The following is a 20,135-nucleotide window of genomic DNA, read 5'->3' as shown; positions in this document are numbered from 1 at the left end:
ATATTATATATATATATATATATATATAATATATATATATATATATATAATATCTCACACTTATATATATATATATATATATTTGCACTATAGTTTATCCAACTAAAGTTACCAATTATTAACAAGAACTCATTGCCATTGTCAGTCCTCAAACACTTAATTTTTCTACCAATCTAATTTTCAATCAAGGACTTAAATTTCTTAACCAACTAAAAACTTCACTTTTACTTCAAAGAAAATACACAAAAGTCCTACTATAATCATCTATGAATGAAAAGAAGTACACAAATCTAGATATTAAAGGAACATTAACTCGACCAAACACATCCAAATGAATATAATCCAATACCACAAAAGACTTATGAGAACTGGAACAAAAATAAATACGGCGTTGTTTACCATAAACACAATCTTCAAAGAAAGTCGAACTCAAAACTACAATCATCAAGGCCTTCAACAAGGTTCTTAGTTTTTTTGGGCCCTAAGAGCTTTCTCACCAATGTGACCCAGTCTTTGGTGCCATAACAATGTCTTCTCTATTGGGAGCTTCCTGTCTAAAGCATTTGCACTCTTAGGAAACTAGAAAGCATGACCATTAGATGTAGAACAACAATCTTCTTCTTTGCTTGATCTGATGGTGAGGAGAAGAATCCGAAGTCCTTTTGCAGTGAATTGTGCATGCATCAAGCCTATACAAGGTGTCAATCCGAACACCCTTAGCAAGTATCATAGAGCTTCTTGTCATCTTGCATCCACCGCTTGAGTAAACAACTTGCAAAACCACATCACCAAGCTTCCTGACTGAAAGTAGGTTTTGTGCCAAACTAAGGATATACAATACACCATCAACCCCTTCACTCTACCATGAGGCAATTTGATCTAGACTCTACCATGACCAACAACATTCAGGTGAGAGTTATCACCAAGATACGCCTTCCCACCATCAAAATCTTCACACTTTGAAAACCGATCACTATGAGATGTCATGTGGAAAGAAGCACTTGAATCTATCAACCACACATCTTCTAATGCATGTGTTGGCAAGGCCGCGACAAAAGCATCTACTTCATCTTGAGAGGATTATTTAGAATCAGAATCAAAGAAATTCTTTTTACTTTTCTTTTACTGTTCCAACATTTTTCCTTGGACTTTTTACCAGGAGACTTGGATTTACCCTTGTCCTTGCCTTTCTCCATTGTTCTACCACAAGCAACTAGTGAGGTGTTAGCCATCTTAGAAGATTTTCTTCGCATTTCTTCAGATAACAATGAACCAACCACATCCTCCAACTTGAAAGTGGTTTTTGTGCTTCCCATGGCCATAACAAGGTGATCTTAGGAATTTGTCAAAGAACATAACAAAATCACCAACTGAATTCAATTGAACTAGCATATTAAATGCATTCAAGTGATATGCAATTGACCCTTCTTCCTTCATCCTCTAGAAAATATAGCTTCTTTCTCAGGGATAAGAAAATATAGCTTCTTTCCCAAGAATAAGAAAATACAACTTCTCGGGAATTACAAAATATAGCTTCTTTCTCAGGAATAACTTATTTACCAATGATTTTCACTGATAAATATCACCAAGCTTCTTCAAAAGCTCAGCTACAGTCTTCTCTTCATGGACATTCAGGAGCATTAAATCAGCCAAACAAAGTCTTATCAAACCCTTGGCCTTTTAATCTATTTTATCCCACTCATCTTGAGGTGTAGCTTGGGGTTTTGTTGAAGAAATTGCAGCCCATAGATCTCTATCTACAAGCATGTCCTCCATTTTGTGTTTCCACAAAACAAAATTGTTGCCATTAAATTTATCCATCTCTATTTTGCTTGATGTTCTTGTAATATCTAACCTGCAATAAGATTATGAAATATTCCTTTGCAAAACTCCCACTAAAACTAAATCAGCACAAAAAAACCATTCTACCCAACAACAATAACAAAGTTGGTCAGGCTTGATACCTACTGAAAGGAAGTCAAGAGCGGAATAACGCGTCCAAATGCTAAATCTAACAGGAGATGATACAAAAAAAATCTCAAAAACCCTTAAGCTATTGCAAACTAGATATCTGATAAAACACATGCAAAATCAGATTTAAGAAAATAAACTTACAACACCATATATATGTGGGAAAACACTTTTAGAAATAAAAAACCTGAACTCCAAAAGCCGAAGTCAATTGTATTATGAGCAACGACAATAGTTACTATACAATATCTTGAGCCAATGCTCATCAAGGGTAAATACAGCAGCAGAGTATTCTAGAGAATATTTGGCACATAAATGCTCCTTAGAAGATATCCAACCTAACATCAAAGAATGCACAAACTATAGAGCTCAACACAAGTGAAAGAGCCCATGGTTTCCCAAAACCATCTCTAATTAGTAATAACAAAGAGGTATGTGGTGTCAACTTGCTAAACCAGTGACAAGTTGCACATAGAAACTTCCAATGCAACAAAGCATAACTCAACCATAATGGTTACCGTTCCATATGCAACACCTACCTCACACCACTTGTCAATTGTGAACTCCACCATAAATATCAATTGCAAAAAATAACTCTCCAGGACTCTTCCACCGAACTTGTAACTGCCATAATCATTATAGAAATCTGTCATAGCTCCAACATAGTAACTTATGATATTAGCTCCCTAACATTAGGACTTCCAAAGTGGGTTAAAATAAATAAATAAAATAGCATGTTTGGACTGAAAGGTTGAGACACCTTAATCCCAATAGGTACCATATGTTTTGTCCAACTGCATTGTTAAATCTTTTGAGCACCTATTTCTTGACTGTCAATATGCTAAAAGTTTCTAGCAGAGGTTTTCTAATGATATCTTGGGATGGGATGATAAATGTGGTATATTTTGGCTTATTCTATAATCTAAATTATTCTAGCACACATGGAGTGTTAGGCATGACAAGTTATTTCAAGGGAAAAGGTGCATTATAGAAATTTGTTGTTATTTCACTGTTAACTCCAAAATTTTGCACCCAAATACCAAGGTCCTGAAACTCTAGCAATTTTGGAGTAACATGGGATCAATGAAAGGGATGGGTTACCTATAACTTGACTGAACCTCCCGATTCTAGGTTGGATCCTATATGATATCACTTGATATTTCACCTATCTTATCGAATACTGTAAACCTTTGATGGAAAAGGGATGAAGAAAGAACTTTTAATGGAAAACTTTAAAAATGCAGAAATCAAAGGTGATACACCAAATACGATATGGAGATCAATATTTTACTTCCACATAATGAACAAACTTAACAAATAAACCAAACACTTTCTGGAGAATCCTTTATGCATATAAGTATTTCAAGAGGAGGCTCTAACTGGATATTATGAAAGGAAATTAATCACATTCAGAAATATCACCTAAGTGCACAGATCATGACCTATGAACAACAGATACAACTATGGAAGATGCAGAAATGAGACATTACCAAAAGGTTTCTGAACAAAACACATCAAGTAGCGTCAATCACCAAGTATACAACTAGATATGTCTCCAAAAACATGTTCAAGAAACTGTATTATGCTCAAAGGCCAAAAGAACAATAGATCTGCACGAACAGTCCAGAATAACAAAGGCTAATGTCAAAGACAAAAATCTGTCACATATGCATCAATCTACTCCAAAATCTTGACCCCCTTTTCCTTCAAAATGAGAAGTATATAACAAGTACCTAACTCAAACACTTCCCTCCAAAATAGGGACTGTAGCTCGGATATCAGAGAAAACTGCTCCTAATAGGACTCTAGTAACTCCAAATACATGCGCTCATCCCCTCAAACTCTCTCTCCACCAAGTGTCTATGAAGAAGACTCAAAGTGAACTCCACAAGTACCTAAAACCACTCCTAAAATGACTCAAAAGTCATTAGTTAGGCCTTGTGATCTAAAACAACATCTGGGACACATGGCAATAACATAATGTCACCACTATCAAATCACATAGGAGTCTCTTACTTACAACGCAAGAGCTAACTCCAAGTCCTAACACATGGCGACACATATTAGGCACAACTCTAATAATGACTCTAGTCTTCTTTATTATTATTGCATTCAAAACTCAATATTAACAAACTGATTTATATTTTATCAATTCATTAATATTGATCACATATATTCAAGCAAATAACAATAAATATATCCCTTTTAATCAGACACTTGTGCATTTAAAATTTGTTATTACAAGTTGACTTATAGAATATCAACTAAAATAATAATTACAAAAATGATGACATGCAACAAATAACCAATAAAAGTCATTACATTTTTATTAATATAATAGTATGTGACTAATAGATTAATATTAAGTCATATACTATTATATTAATAAACATATATTTTATTTCCTCAATCTTAAAAAGGCCGAACTTGACACAGCATTTCAATTTGTTAAAGGAGAAGATTAAAACCCAAAAATAAGAGTCATTTGGTCATTCACAGAGCATGAACTTGGGAAGAAAATGTAATGTTTCGTTTCCCTTCCAACACATTCTAACTATGAAATGCCTATCAAGTATTTGTTAGATGCACAATGGGGAGGCCGTACAATAGTGTTGGAGCACAAGGGAGGCCATACAATAGTGTTGGAGCACAAGGGAGACCGTATGGTAGTGTTGGAGCAGGTTGTGTGCAATGGGGGAGGTCGTACGGTAGTCGTTGGAAGTTGTAGGGTGATGGTTGTGTTCGTTCAATAGTTGGGGAAGGTTGTACGATAGTAGAAGTAGAGAGGTCGTACGGTTGTGTCTGAGAGGTCATACAATTGTGGGTTGAGAGGTCATACAATGAGTAGGAAGAGGAGGTCGTACGGTGATGGAGGTGAGTGTGTTGATGATGGAGGTGAGTGTGTCGAGGAAGGCCTTACGATCCTTGCAGAGGGCAGTACGGTATTGTTCTTTGGATTCACCAACGCTAAGTCCTCCAGAATGAATTAACAACTTTATAGGAAGTTGTACAAAGAGACATCAGAATATATTGAGATAATCACAGATAGATATATATGTTCCATATGTGTTCCGAATTCGCCAGATCCGAAGCCAAGAAATACAATGGACAAAATAGGGTGAGGATTGAGTCCCACCGAAACTAGAGTAGCCAAGTAGGGAAGATCTTTCACTTCCGAAATGGCGAGCAATACTAAACTCCAACAAGAATTCGCAGTACAAAGAAACTAATCTAAATTGCACATACCAACTACCAACTACATGTCGCACTTGAAAACCCTTCGGAGGAACTCCCGAGGGTTTACAAAGATAGCCAACAGCCACACCTACGAAAACAATTAAATAAAAATGGGTCCGAGATATACTAAATCAATCGGCCCATAAACAATGATTGGATTATTTATTTATTTTATGACATTCTCAAAATATGTTTATCCGCAAGAAAATGCAATGCCGGATGCTACAGAATGTGTTCACCTTCCCAAGTTGTGTCGTCCCACGGAAAATGTTTCCAACGTACCAAGTATTCCCTTAGGGTACGGTTCCGCAGAGTCTTCTCTTGTACATCAATGATCTCGGTCAATTCTAACACAAGTTTCCCTTCTTCATTGAGTCATAGAAGATCTATGGTTACTACAATGTTCTATCCCCAACTTTTCTTCAGACAAGAGACATGAAAAATAATATGGATGTGGCTCCCTTCTGGAAGTTCCAGTTCATAGGCAACATCACCAATGCGGCGAGTTACAGGATAAGGATCAAAAAAACGTGGCTTCAATTTTTATTTTCCTTTTGCTTTGAATGAGGATTGCCTGTACAGTTGGAGCTTGAGATAGACCAAGCCTCCCACTTCGAAACTTCTCTCGAATCAATGTATGTCAACTTAGACCTTTTGTTGATTTTGTGCCCTTTGTAAGTTCTCCTTCAAGAATCTCGAGATGTCTTTCCCTTCCTGAAGCCAGTCCTTCACCCTTGGTGCTCAATTGTCACCCAATGCCATGTCGATAAATGAAAGAGGTTCATACCCATATAGTGCTTTGAAGGGTGCCATCCCAATAGACATGTGATAAGTTCTATTGTAACAGTATTCCCCCAGATGCATCCTTTTGACCCACGTTCATTGTTGTGCCAAAACATAGTTATGGAGGTAGCCTTCTAGCCACTTGTTCACAAACTCTATATGTCTACCTGCCTAAGGGTGGTAGCTAGTACTTGGCGACAATTCTGTTCCTACCAACTGAAACAATTTTGTCCAAAAAATTCTAAGAAACTGACCATCCCTATCACTAACAATGTTTCGGGGCAACCCGTGCAGACGAAAAGCTTCTCTGAAAAATAAGTTGGCTACCTGTGCAACCTAGAAATTTGAGTAGGTGGCGAAGAAGTGTGCATACTTCGTCAATCTGTCAACCACCACAAAGATACAATCTTTTCCATTTGCCTTAGGAAGTTCGGTGATAAAGTCCATAAGATACTTTCCCACTTCTGTTTGGTATCAGTAAGGGTTCCTGGCAGGTAAAGTGTGTTCTGATTTGTTTTGCTAGTAGACTGCACATTCCTATACGTACTGCAAAACATCTCCTTTAAGTCCCTTCCACAAATACCTCTCCCTGAGTTGTCTATAGGTTTTGAGAACCCCGGGTGTCCGGCCAAAGGTGAGTCATGTATTTCCTTCAAGATTTTTTGCTTCAGTTTGGATTCAGGCACTACGTATATCTGATCCTTATAGTAAACGATGTCATCCACCACCTTGTACTGATCATCCTGAGTGTCGCCGTCCATTAGCTTACATGAAAGTGTGTTTTTGGAATATTCCACCAATAAGTGTGGTTACCAATTAGCTCAAATCTAAGATAGTAAGCAAATGGCGAGTTTTCTTGACAAAGCATCTGCAACCACATTGTTCTTTCACTTCACATATCCAATGTCGAAGTCAAAAGCTTGAATCTTACTTACCCGTTTTTGTTGCCTCTCGTTCAGATCTCGTTGCTCTTGAAATATCTCAAACTATTATGATCGGTATGGACGACAAACTTGGCAACTATCAGGTACTAGCAGGACTTGGTCAATGCATGCACGATGCCCAACATCTCTTTCTCATAAATGGAACATAGACGCTCTGCTTGTGTAAGCTTCTGACTCTTATAGGCTATAGGATGTCTATCTTGCATTAATACTGCACCAATGCCCTCTCCGGATGCATCACACTTTAGAATGAATGATTGAGTGAAGTCAGGTAAGGCGAGAATCGGGCAAGTGCTCATTGCTTCTTTTAAATTATCAAAAATGTTTTGCGCTTTTTCATTCCACTGGAAGGAACCTTTCTTAGTCAAATTTGTTAATGGTGTGTTGAGCTAAGAGAATCCATTTACAAACCTTTGGTAATAACTGCACAATCCCAAGAACCCTCGCAACTCAGAGAGTGATTTTGGTGGAGGCCAATCAAGGATAGCTTGAATCTTCTCTTGGTGGACTTGCACTCCATATTTACTAACAACGTGCCCTAGGTACAATATTTCTGCATTCTGAATTCACACTTGGATTGCTTGGAGAACAAGGACTAAGCCTTCATGATCCCTAGGACTTCATTCAAATGCCTCAAGTGTTCTTCGCAAGTTTTTTCGTAAATAAGGATATCATCAAAGAATACCAACAAGTACTTACGCAATTGTTCGTTGAAGATGTGATTCATGCAAGACTGAAAAGTAGTTGGTGCATTCGTTAATCCGAACGACATGACTAGGAACTCATAATGCCCGTAGTGACAATGAAAAGCCATCTTCTCCATGTCTTCTTCCCGCATGCAAATCTGATGGTATCCAGAATGGAGATCTATTTATGCAACTCATCCAACAATTCATGGATCCTAGGAATAGGGTATCTATTTTCTGTCTTTTTATTCAATGCATGATAGTCCACACACATGTGCATTGTCCCATCCTTCTTTTTTACCAATACTACTGACGATGCAAAAGGGGACAAGTCCATCCTTTCTCAAGTAACTCCTGAATCATCTTCTTGATTCCGTCTTTAAATTTTTTGGGATGGCGATATGGCATGGTGATAACTGGTTTGGCGCTAGCTTCCAACTCGATGGTATGTTTGAACCCGCAATGGGGAGGTATGCCAAGAGGAATGCCTATAAAAACTTTATCATGCGTACTCGAGATATTCTAAAGATCATCATCCCTATCGAGTGTTTGTTGTCCTTTTATTAGTTCTGCCAAAACAAAACAATGTGCAGCCTATGCAATGTCATCATGCCGAAAAATGGCCTTCATTTGCTATGTCGAAACTTCCTTTGGTCCCTCATTGGCCATCCCACAGAGAACAAACTTATTTCCATTGACAACAAAAGTGAAGTCCATCTGCTTGAAACTCGTGTATTCATCTAGTGCCTCCATCCACTGTATGCCCAAAATAACCTCCATATCATCCAAGTCCACTATAAAGAAATCCTTCGTCACAGTGTGATTAGCCATGGTGATACTCAGTGGGGGAACAAGGTGCGTACAAGGTAAAAGTGTTCCTCCAACAACCTTGACCTGGAATCCTACGTGTGTCTCTGTAGCTAGACCTCTTCTTTTCACCAAAGATGAATTTATGAAGTTTAGAGTGGCTCCACTATCGAGCATCACAATGACCATCTGTCCTTGAAGGGTTTCCCATACTTGGAATACTATACATCTCGAGCTCCCAGCCACAACGATGGTTCCTCCATGCCGTACGAATGCGGCAATTCTCTCTGTACAATTCAAATTAACCATTGTGGAGTCTTCATGGGGGTGATTGTCCTCTATGGATAGATTCTCTTGATCATCCACATCATCAAAAACGACTTCGATGTAGTGTATTTTCCTTTTACTAAGGCATCTATGCCGAAGTTCCCACAGCTCCTTACAATTGAAACACAATTTTTTCCTTCGGAGCTCCTGTCTGGTAGCTTCGTCCAATGAAGGCTTCTTCGGCAAAGGTTTGTTATCTTTGTCCCTCGGAAATATTGGCGATCTGGAGTGAGAGGATGGTGTCGATGATGATGCCATGCTTCGCGCTTTTTTATAGCCTCCAAAAAGGTGGCAGGATTGAAACCTTTTACCCAACCCCTCAGTGGTTCTGTCAGTCTGTCCATGAAGAGCACTATCCATCTCCTTTCGGAAATGTCCGTAACTAAAACAAGGAGTTTCTGGAATTCTGTGATGTACTGGTCGACCGATCTCAATTGTGCCAACTCTTTGAAATTAAGTTCTGGATCTTTAACATCGAATTGATCTATCAATCTTTCTGTGAATTCTACATAAGTATTTACTTAGTCATGCCCCAACATAATAGTGTAATGATGCCACCATTCATGCACCACTCCCTCCAATTGGAGTGCGGAAAATTTAATTGCTTCTTCTTCTGCCATTGGATTAAGCTAGAAGTATCGTCCTTCATTACCCATGCTTGGGCAAAGATAGATCCGGACCCATCAAATGGTGACAGATTTACTTTACTCAATTTTCTTTTGAGATCGTCATTAAAATATCCTCGATTTTCGCCTCCAGAATATCGCATTCTCAATTGGTGTAATCTTTGTCGGATATATCCTCTTCCAAGTTTGCATCCTTCCAGTCTTCTTTCAACTGTTCTTGAATTTCCTCAAAGGTCGGTTGCCTTCCTCTGTGTGGTACCTCTATACGTAAAGGGAAAGTTGGCATGGAAGGTCGATAGCATACTGGATGAGGATTTGCCTTACCCGACACCAAGTTGGCGCTATGACCATTTTGTTCTCCAGATATCTTATTGTCTGCCAATTTCCTGAGAGTTTCTTCCATAGGTCGTTGGGTGTCATTGATCTATGCCTGATTCCTCAAAAGGTCCCTTAGTAATGCCATGAGTTCGGCAAGAATGGGTTCTTGATCTGCCATTCTATCAATTGAAAGGGATTCCTTCTTTTCTGGCTATAAATTTTCATTCACTGTCCACAGGCTGGCAGGATCTTTGGCTCTGATACCACCGTAATGTTTAGTTTCCCTTCCAACACGTTCTAACTATGAAATGCCTATCAAATATTCGTCAGATACACAATGGGGAGGTCATACAGTAGTATTCTGGCAAACGGTGCACAATGGGGAGGCCGTACAGTAGTGTTGGAGCACAAGGGAGGTCATACGGTAGTGTTGGGGCAAGTTGCGCGCAATGGGGGAGGTCGTGTGGTAGTAGTTGGAAGTTGTACGATGATGGCTGTATCTATTCGGTAATTGGGGAAGGTCATACGGTAGCAAGAGTAGAGAGGTTGTACAGTTGTGTCTAAGAGGTCGTACGGTTGTGGGTTGAGAGACCATACAATGAGGGGGGAGAGGAGGCCGTATGATGATGGAGGTGAGTGTGTCAAGGAAGGCCTTACGATCCTTGCAGAGGGCAATACAGTATTGTTCTTCACATTCGCTAATGCTAAGTCCTCCAGAATGAATTAACAACTTTAAAGAAAGTTGTACAAAGTGATACCAAAATATATTGAGACAATCACAGATAGATATATGTGTTCCATACAAGAATGGTGTTCCGGATTTGCCAGATCCAAAGCAAAGAAATACAATGGACAAAATAGGGTGAGGATTGAGTCCCACCGAAACCAGAGTAGCCAAGTAGAGAAGATCTTTCACTTCTGAAATGGCAAGCAATACTAAACTCCAACAGGAATTCACAGTACAAAGAAAATAATCTAAATCACACATGCCAACTACCACCTACATGCCTCGCTTACATACCCTTTGGAGGAACTCCCAAGGGTTTAGAAAGACAGCCGACAGCCACACCTACGGAAGCAATTAAATAAAAATGGGTCCGAGATATACTAAATCAATCAGCCCATAAACAATGATTTAATTATTTATTTATTTTATGACAGGAACATTAGAGAAAAAAAACAGCGAATAAGGGTTTAGAAACCCTAGCCGACATTATGGATACTTCTGCATTTTTTGGACTGGATCTTTGCTGGTTTAATGTCGTGACTGGAGTTTTTTCTCATTTTGGGTGCACAAAGAGTAGAAATGTGGGTTTCTCTAGATGTAACTCATCTCTCTGTTTGCTGGGAACAATCTACTATTGAAACCTTCATTCTTTTCTGCTGTTGGGAGACATTTTCATAGAGGAATGAGGGTCTTTTCGAGACTAACGTCATGACTGATCTTTCCTGCTAAGAACCGCAACTGGGTGTCTTCATTGCAAACGTGGCTTACTTTTCTGCATTTTTGGTGCCATCCCTTTATGCTGTAAGTTAATAATAACTTAAAAACTTAGAAAGTCTTGGTATTTCCTATTTGGAAATATGTTTCTCTGTAGATTATATTTCTTTCTTTCAATACATGGCTTTCTTCATTCTGTTTCTATGTTTTCTAAGCTGGTAGCCACTGTGGGTAAATTCAGAATTATTTCTGAAACAAACGTGACTTGTCATTGTGCCATGAGTCACAAATTTCTTGCAAAATTTGAGGGGTAAAAGAAGATACATGTGTTTTCTTCTATTTTTTTGGCCGTCTAGGTTTACCAAAATACATGGATATGCATTGCTATTTATGATTAAGTTTAAAAATAACTTGAAGCTTCTTTATTGACTTGGGGTTTCTCTTTATTGTTGAATCTATTGATGGATATTTTTTTGTTCCCATTATTGCTTTCTAGATTATCATACTTTCTGCTGTTGGTATTTCCACTTTTGATCAAACTTCGGCTATTTTTGAAGGTAATAAAAGAACCTTCGAAAATTATGGAACTGGGTTAATCATATAACCAGCAGCATTTGTAATGCACTTTGGGGTTTTTTGGGTGTGATTTGGTCTTTATCTTGCAGCTGTAGATGACATACCCATTCTTGAGGGTTTCATCACTTAGCTCGAACCTTTTATTTTCCTTATGGATATCTCTATTTTGTAGGCATGTTATGGCCGCCTGCTATTTTACCTCTGTTCAGCACCTCATTTTCCTTGTTTTGAAGACAGTGCAATAAGCCAAGGCGGCCTTCCCTCAGATACATATCTCTATCTGTTGTGATCTTTGAACATCAAATTGAACAGTGCTAGTTGATATTGTGTTGATTGGAATGACTCTGTCATCTTCTTTATTCTATGAATGTTAACCTCTGCGTGAAAAACTTGATGCAATTTCCTCTTTCTGTTTTTTAGAAAGTTGATGATTGAGCCTCCTTTTGCTGCAAATCATAAAATCTGAGAGTCTGTCATTGTTTGCTCCAACTGGACAGCTCTAGGTATGCTTTTAGAGACTTAAGCCTATAGCAATCATGATGAATGACATGTGCATCTTACTCTAAAGCCCTGCTTACTTCTCTATTAGCCCAATACCATATCACCTTATATACAAATGTTGTTAACTTGGGAATATATGTAAATAAAATGCTTCACCCTCATGACAATGTAGTATCACATTTACATTTCTGTTGTAGAAGCTTACCCCTATGCATGGTGAATATCATCTCATGGCTGTAGTGAGTTAGCTGGCCACATACCTTTTCCTTGGTTTAATCCCTGGTTGCCATTCTTCTCAGAAATGATGAATCATTTTCATGACATAGAACTTTGTGATTACTTCTCCATTAGCTACAGTTTTTCTCCGACGGACAATGTAGTTTTTTAGATTAGAACATTTCCTCTTGGAGCTGTAGTAGTTGATGTCACTCCGGTCCTGCTTTGCTGATGTGAACTTATAGCTGTTTGTGTTTTTCTCTCTGTACAGCTAAAAACTATTGTTTTACACAAAAATGCTCATTAATTCTCTTACACAAATTGTCATTTTCCTTTTAGAATGCTGAAATACAGTTTGCTCATTTTGATAGCCCTATAGCTTGTACTTATCACATCTTCCTATCACTTTTGACTGTACATCTATCTGCTCATTATCTATTGTAGAAATTGAAACAAAAGGTTTCAAAAATGAATATGATTCTATCCTTTTAATGTCTTCTTTTCTTGATACTAAACTTGTAGCATGCCTCTGTTGTTAGAGTAAACGATTTCAAAAATGAATATGTCCCTTTATACTACTATTGTACCATTCTGATCAGCTTCTCAAGTCCTATCTCTTATAGGCACGCCGGGCTCAATAACCCTCATGGGAGCCTACGGTTATATCCGCATACTTATTAGAGACAAGACGCTGCACAAGAAACAAACATGTTAGTAATAAAACATTTGACATGGTCATGATTGCTTCTCCTTCAATTGGTAGATATTTCTATTTTATGCAAGTGCACAACATGACAATAGCATAGAATGTTTATGAATGAGATGAGGTGCTTCCATCATTTCTTAGATCCGTTGGATCTAACTCCTTCTCTTAAGTATGCAAGATTTGGATGCTTCAACGAACTATGGATCAGGGCAGCAGACAAGCAGGATTGGAGCAATGCAATACAACCAGTCATTACAGGCAATGACCGGTGCCCTATGACCCTCTCTCATTCTATGTTTCTATAATTTTATGTTATCTACTTGCATAGAATTGAGATAGATATCAGCATTTAGGGGCTATTCTCACGGCCAATAGTGGGAGAGGCATTTACTTTTAGTATTTCATTTTCATTTCAGTTTTGTAAATATCAGTTGTATATTGCGATGTATAATACAAAGGACATTTTATGCTATTCTTTTATTCTGAATGAAATATGATTTGGCAATTGATATGAGCTAAATGCAAGAAATGTGTATCTTACCTTCACTTGTGCATTGTTTAAAACTGAATTTTGACATGTGTGAAAATTTAGTAACATTCACTACTCTCCATTATTCTGCAGGTTACAGTAATATTAAAGATTCCAAAATACAGATTTTACAGGTTGGTAGGCAATGAGATCACAATGATCTACAAATGTGAAATAAAACAAGTAGAGTGGTGGCCAGATATCGAAAAAATGGTGGTAAGAACTTATAAAGGCTTAGGAAGGATTTTTCAAGAAAAATAAGAAGATATGGAGATTAATCAAGATATGTTCATAGTTGCCAGATTCGTCCTAACAGCCCCGGATCTAGATTCGGGTCCGATTTGGGTCCAGATTCACACGTGAATCCATGAGGATCCATAATCTTGCCTGTGGATCCGTCAGGATCCGCGGCTGACAGATCCACAGGCAAGATTACGGATCCTACCCAAATCCTCGAGGATTCATGCACGGATCCGCGCGAATCCGCAACAGGACCCAAATAAAAAAGCAAAAAAGTGGGCCCAACTTAATTTTTTAATGTTTTTTTTTTTCTTAAAGGCCCTAAACCCTAAAAACGACCCTCTAAATCACAATACAAGTTCATTTACTCTCTATTTTGCTCTCTCATACTTGCTAGTTTGAAGTAAAGTACTTGGATTCGAAGGAGATCAATTGTGGAGCTCCAAATACCTTGCAAGAAGTGTTTAAGGTATGCATTTCAACCATATTCTTGAGTTCTTTCATAGATTATTGATTTATTTTTATTTTTCCAAATTTTCAAGGTTTTGTGCAAGTGTGAAGCATGGTTTTCTTTCATTTTTTTTTTCTAGATTGCAAGAATAGAACAATGAGTAGTCAAGGCTCAGTGGGTGGGCTTCAAAATTAATAAGGGGTCTCCTTTATGGAGACACACAACAAGAGTCACACAATGTCCTAGGGGTGGGGCATACATATGGAAATGTAATTATTGCAACATACAACATAGAAGCTCCTATTCCCAATTGAAACTACATTTTTTGGGCCCTACGGGTGAAGGAATTAACATGTGTCAGGGTAGTGATAAGAAGGGATTACCAGCTGCACAAATAGCAGTGTTAGCAAAAGAGCAATAGGACGCTGATAGAACAGTTGCAAAAGCAAAACATGGTGCTTCCAAAAGAACAAATACACCAACACCATCACCCGATCAAACAAACACAAGACCACATTCTTTTTTGCCTATGCCAACTACAAATGATGAAGATGAAGACCCATCTCCACTCACCCGCAAGAGAGGCCCACTAGATAGGGCATTCCAAAATGAAAAGAGACATTGTTGATCACAAAATTGGACGTTGTTTAATTGCAAATGGTGTTTCATTTAATTTTGTGAGATCACCTTATTTTAGGGAGATGGTGGAAGCAATAAATGATGCACCCCATGGTTACAAACCGCTTGGTTATGAGAAGTTGCGCACTACAATATTACATGATGAGAGGAAATATGTAGAGGCTCAACTTCAACCAATAAGAGATTTTTGGGTTCAATCGGGTGTGTCTATTATTTCGGATGAGTGGAAAGATTGTAGAAATTGTCCATTGATCAATGTTATCGCTGTATGCCCTAAGGGGGCAATGTTCTTGAAGGCAGATGATTGTGAAGGGCAAGTGAAAGATGCAGAATTTATTTCACGCATTCTCATTGATGCCATAGAGTCAGTGGGTCCTTATAATGTTGTCCAAGTGGTCACGGCCAATGCAATAGTTTGCAGGGCTGCATGGATAATTGTAGAGTCTAGATATGATCATATCTTTTGGACACCATGCACCATCCACTCTCTCAATTTAGTGATGAAAGCAATTGGCACCAAAATAGATTGGGTGAAAAGGATATATGAGGAAGCTGAAAAGATTCAAATGTTTGTGACAAATCACCACATGTCACAAGCAATTTTTAGGAGTTTCTCGGACTTGGAGTTACTGAAGGTAAATTTGTATATTTAATATATAATTGAATATTATTGGATTCCATAATTATTAATTTTTGTTGTTGTTTATATTAACAAGTTTTAATTTTTAAATGTATTACTAACTTGAGTTTAACATGTTCTTAGGTTGCTGAAACCCGCTTTGCCTCTCACACAATCGTCTTGAGACGACTTGTGAAGCTAAAAGAAGCATTGAAACATATGGTCATTAGCCCCCAATGGGGCGTTTGGAAGAATTCCAATACAGCAAGGGCCTTAAATGTGAGAAGAATGATACTAGATGAGGATTGGTGGGGTCTTGTGAGTTATGTGTTGGAAATCACCAATCCAATAATGGCAATGCTTCGCTTCGCAGACAATGATGAGCCATGCCTTGGGGATATTTATGATTCCATGGATAGTATGCTGGAAAAAATTAAAATGGTAAGTTTTACACTCTTTTACAACAATTTTTTATTTGAGAGATATCTAGATTCTAAAGTTTAAATTGACATATTCACTAATTATAATTATTATTCATATTTCATATCCTAGGTCATACAGAAGAGGGAGAATGATCTTGGACACCCTTTACAAGAAGGTGGAAAAAATTGTTCATCATCAATGGAACAAGATGACCACACCTTTGCACCTCCTTGCATATGCTCTATCCCCGAGGTACTATAGTTCTTATCAAATGCTTGTGCTTATTTTATCCAATGTTTGTGCTATTGATATTTGACAGTGTTCAATTGTCTTTTGTTATCCCCAAGTACTATAGTGCAAATGTACTTCGCCTTTCAGGTAGAGTGCCACCATTTAGAGATGCATAGGTTGTAGATGGGTATAAGAGGGCACTAGCTAAGATATTCCAAGATCCAGAGATTGGGGCAATTGTGAGGAGTGAATTTGCTGCCTTCAACTTAGGTGAGGATTTCCACCCTATTGCCATAGCAGACCGAAGCAGGATGGGTGCCATCAAATGGTGGTACCTTCATGGGCAAGTTTTCATGTACCTCCAACCTCTTGCCATAAAGGTCCTATCCCAAGTAAGTTTGTAAAATTAAGCTTAAGGTTAACACTCTCAATTCCTTGAATTATCATTTAATTTATTTATCTTGATTGTTGTATTGATAATTTTTAATTTCTCTTTAGGTTGCCAGCTCTTCTGTAGCTGAGCGAAATTGGAGTACTTACTCCTTTATCCACTCAGTCAAACGCAACCGGTTGGCTCCAAAAAAATTAAAAGACCTTTTGTTCATTCACAACAATTTGCGCTTGTTGTCATGGAAGGATCCTAAGTACAAGAAGGGGCCCAAAAAGCTTTGGGATGTAGCACCCGAGACTCCTGATTTAGATATGACCATCCAGGATATTGCTAGATCCATTTTGATTGATGTGAATAATGAGGAGGAGGATTATGAGTTAACAATCCCCTCTACTAGTACTACTGGTGGTTTGGGTTCCTCTACTGATACAGATGCAGCACTTGCAGCTCATCAATACCCCTCTGATGGGGATTTTCTTGAAAATCCATTTGATGAGTATATATGCACGAATCCTCCACGAATCATAATTGGGGTAAAAAAAATCCCAAATCCATGGATCTGATTCACGTGTCCGAATTGGATTCATGTCACAAATCAGCAACTAAGGATATGTTACTGCTACAGACAATAATAAAAAAAGAAAATGGCAATATTGACAATAACAATGATACTAAATGGTATTGGAGTAATCCTTAATATGAGATGGCATATAGTTAGTAATGGTTAAAATAAAACTGATGATAAAGATAAATGTAAAAAAATTAGTGATGTGATCAATATAATTTGTCTCAAGCTTTTTTGTTTTTGCCTGGCTGATATAGATATCCTAGTAGTTGGTTACTTTTTGTTTCATAGATGTGCAATCTGTGCTGCCTAATAGCCCCAAAATACATTGTATCTTTTTAGTAAACTATTTCCACTATTAAAAAACAAAAATAAATGAAACCCTGTAAGCATGAGGGCTAAACTTAAGAAGAATATTTCAAACACAACCATTTTTTTTTGGAGGCATAGGAGTGACAGATAAGAAAATGCAAGAGAGAAAAGGACAGAAAACCAATGAGAAAGAGAGAGAGCTCGACCAAGCAATAGAAGGTAAAATGGAAAAGAACCATGACTGTCTCAAATAGCAATAATAAAAGCAGTACTCCATGTATACAAGACAAATGTCTAGTCATATAATACCTAAACTTCTTTACTGAGGCATACTAGCTTTAGTCCAGAAGAAAGAAAGAGTAAGTGAAGAAACATGCTTCCAGCAAATCATGTAGAACTTATATTTCAGCAAAAAAATTACACAGCTCAAGCAAACTTTTTTTATACATGACATACCTTGCAAACAAAGGTAATTGCTTTTCAATGTAGCCTTTGTTTCGCTTCCTTAGTCGCACAGGACACCAAGATGGTGAGAACCCCAAATAAAATGGTCCTGGTAACACCAATCCCCATTCCCAGTTGCAACAGTAACCACAGCTACATCAGTCAAACAAAACACAAACTGGTCAAGAATCTTTACCAAATGGCATAACATCGAATTTTAGTTTTAAATCAAAATTTATTTACAAATCAATTGTTGAAACACTTCAAATCTATTTCTATTATCTGTCAACAGGCATAGAATAACATGCATCTCCATCCTAAGTATTCCATTAACTGTAATCTGACCATTAAGATCATTAATGCATATTCATTTAAGATGGGTTTGCAGACATGAACAACCATCAACTGCTAGATTGCTAAAGTGAAGCACATAGTGAAGCTCCCTAAAGAAGATCCAAATACACACAAAAGCAAATATAGATGCTATTTCGAAATTCCAATTACAGATTATCTACAAAAAGAATATGTATACGCATCAAAAAAATTGTGCAATATAATTAAGTAGAGGTCATGAATTGTTCCATGGGAATAAACAATTAAGATGCTTACAATTAATGAATGCAATTCAAAGATACACAGCGTGGCTGAAGTCTTGGAACAAGAATTGTGTTATGTAAAAAAAATTTGCCATAAAGGATCCAGCAACTTCATGCCTGGGTATAATCAAACATTGGGATTCAAATTTACATTGTGTGGGTACACATGAATCAAGAAGATCTTCATACAATTGGCTTCAAGTACCATGTCCTAAGATAGCTCTATATATGATATATCCTTTTATTAAACCGTGCTTGATTTGTTTTTTGTATGGAATGACACCATCTCACAATTTACCAAATAAGTTAAAGTTTTCTAACAGCTGGGCCTAATGAACCTTGTCAGAACTCAAATGGTCTATATTCTATTCCTGCTCGTAAATTGATATCATTTCTTCCAGTCTGCAGTTTTAGCATTTAAGTTCTTGTATGTTGGGCTATGGTCTAATGGTGGAGCACTTTTACCTAACAATGATCCAGGTTCTAAACTTGGCAGGCATCATCCCACTTTAAGCTGATCACACTCATAATACAGTTCTCTGACATGATGGCTACCCTCTCTCTGATAGTAATTGCCAGGGAAAAGGACGGCTAGTCGTTTTCTTCTTCTAAGATTTTGACAGTTGGGCATCATTTCACCTCTTCGTCTATGTTCTCCTACTTTCGCACTCACTGTAATGGTTTAAAACTTTATATCTTTGTCATGAAGACAACACTAACAATTTCAGTCTTGCATAAAATCCCCCCTGAAACAAACCCAAACTTTGAAGGCAGTTCCAGTCAGAGCGCAGGAAACTAAATCAAGCACCTGTGAGTCAATCAGATTATATTTATCTTTATTGGGTGACAATGAATATCGATTTAAGATTAACATTAAATGCTGACAAAAGTAGATCCAATATAGCATTTCAAAGTACACTTGTAAGTCAGTATTTATATAGGCTACTCGTGGCCAATTGCCTATGACTCTATTCTTCATCAAATTTTTAAAAATTAGATTCATCAATCATCTATTTCTCATTGAACTTTCAAAATATAGATTATTTAAACATATAGCAAAGGGTTGAGTATTCCAGACTTTGAAGGATAGAATAAAATGTCTGGAATGAAGGGACTGAAATAGGTAAAGGGTGTGGAGGGGTAATAGGCTTACTAAAAGAAATGCGGAGTGGAATTGTAAAAATCGAGAAATAAGATCCCAACCAACAATTTATATGGCTGAAAATAACAGACAAAGAAATAACAATCTGGCTAGCTGCTTGTTATTTTGCTCCAAAAAACTAGAAGTTCTACAAGAAGAGGAATCTAGATAATGATAATCCTTAATGTGTTAAAAAAATATTTCAGCTTTCATCAATGTAGGAGAAATAATCCTAAATAGTGATTTCAATGCTAGGACAGAAAACAATCAATCCATTCAGTTGGGCAGTGATGTAGGAGAGGACAGCCCCTTATGGCTGGGGGGAAATAATGATCATCTTTGCAATTTGGACTTCACAGGATGAGAAAAGGAATGTCTTGCACTTTGAAGCAGAGTTGTTGGGATTTTGTAGTTT

General features: G+C 37.6%; 1 protein-coding gene across 2 annotated transcripts in view; it reads right to left on the bottom strand.

Annotated features, from left to right (window-relative positions):
* The window catches only part of LOC149568486 (uncharacterized), a 162,966-nt gene that overhangs the window by 110,035 nt on the left and 32,796 nt on the right, over window positions 1–20,135 (bottom strand). For both annotated transcript variants that reach the window (XM_089821401.1, XM_089821400.1), the window contains one exon: window positions 17,996–18,136. In XM_089821401.1, coding sequence (XP_089677527.1) covers window positions 17,996–18,136 — 141 coding nt within the window. The remainder of the gene's footprint in view (window positions 1–17,995; window positions 18,137–20,135) is intronic.

Source organism: Cupressus sempervirens, chromosome 3 (assembly GCF_028749045.1).
Source record: "Cupressus sempervirens isolate cs-2001-9-10 chromosome 3, ASM2874904v1, whole genome shotgun sequence".
Taxonomy (NCBI): Eukaryota; Viridiplantae; Streptophyta; class Pinopsida; order Cupressales; family Cupressaceae; genus Cupressus; species Cupressus sempervirens.
Note: the sequence above shows the minus strand (reverse complement) of the source record. Positions and strands in the feature narration are given on the sequence as shown.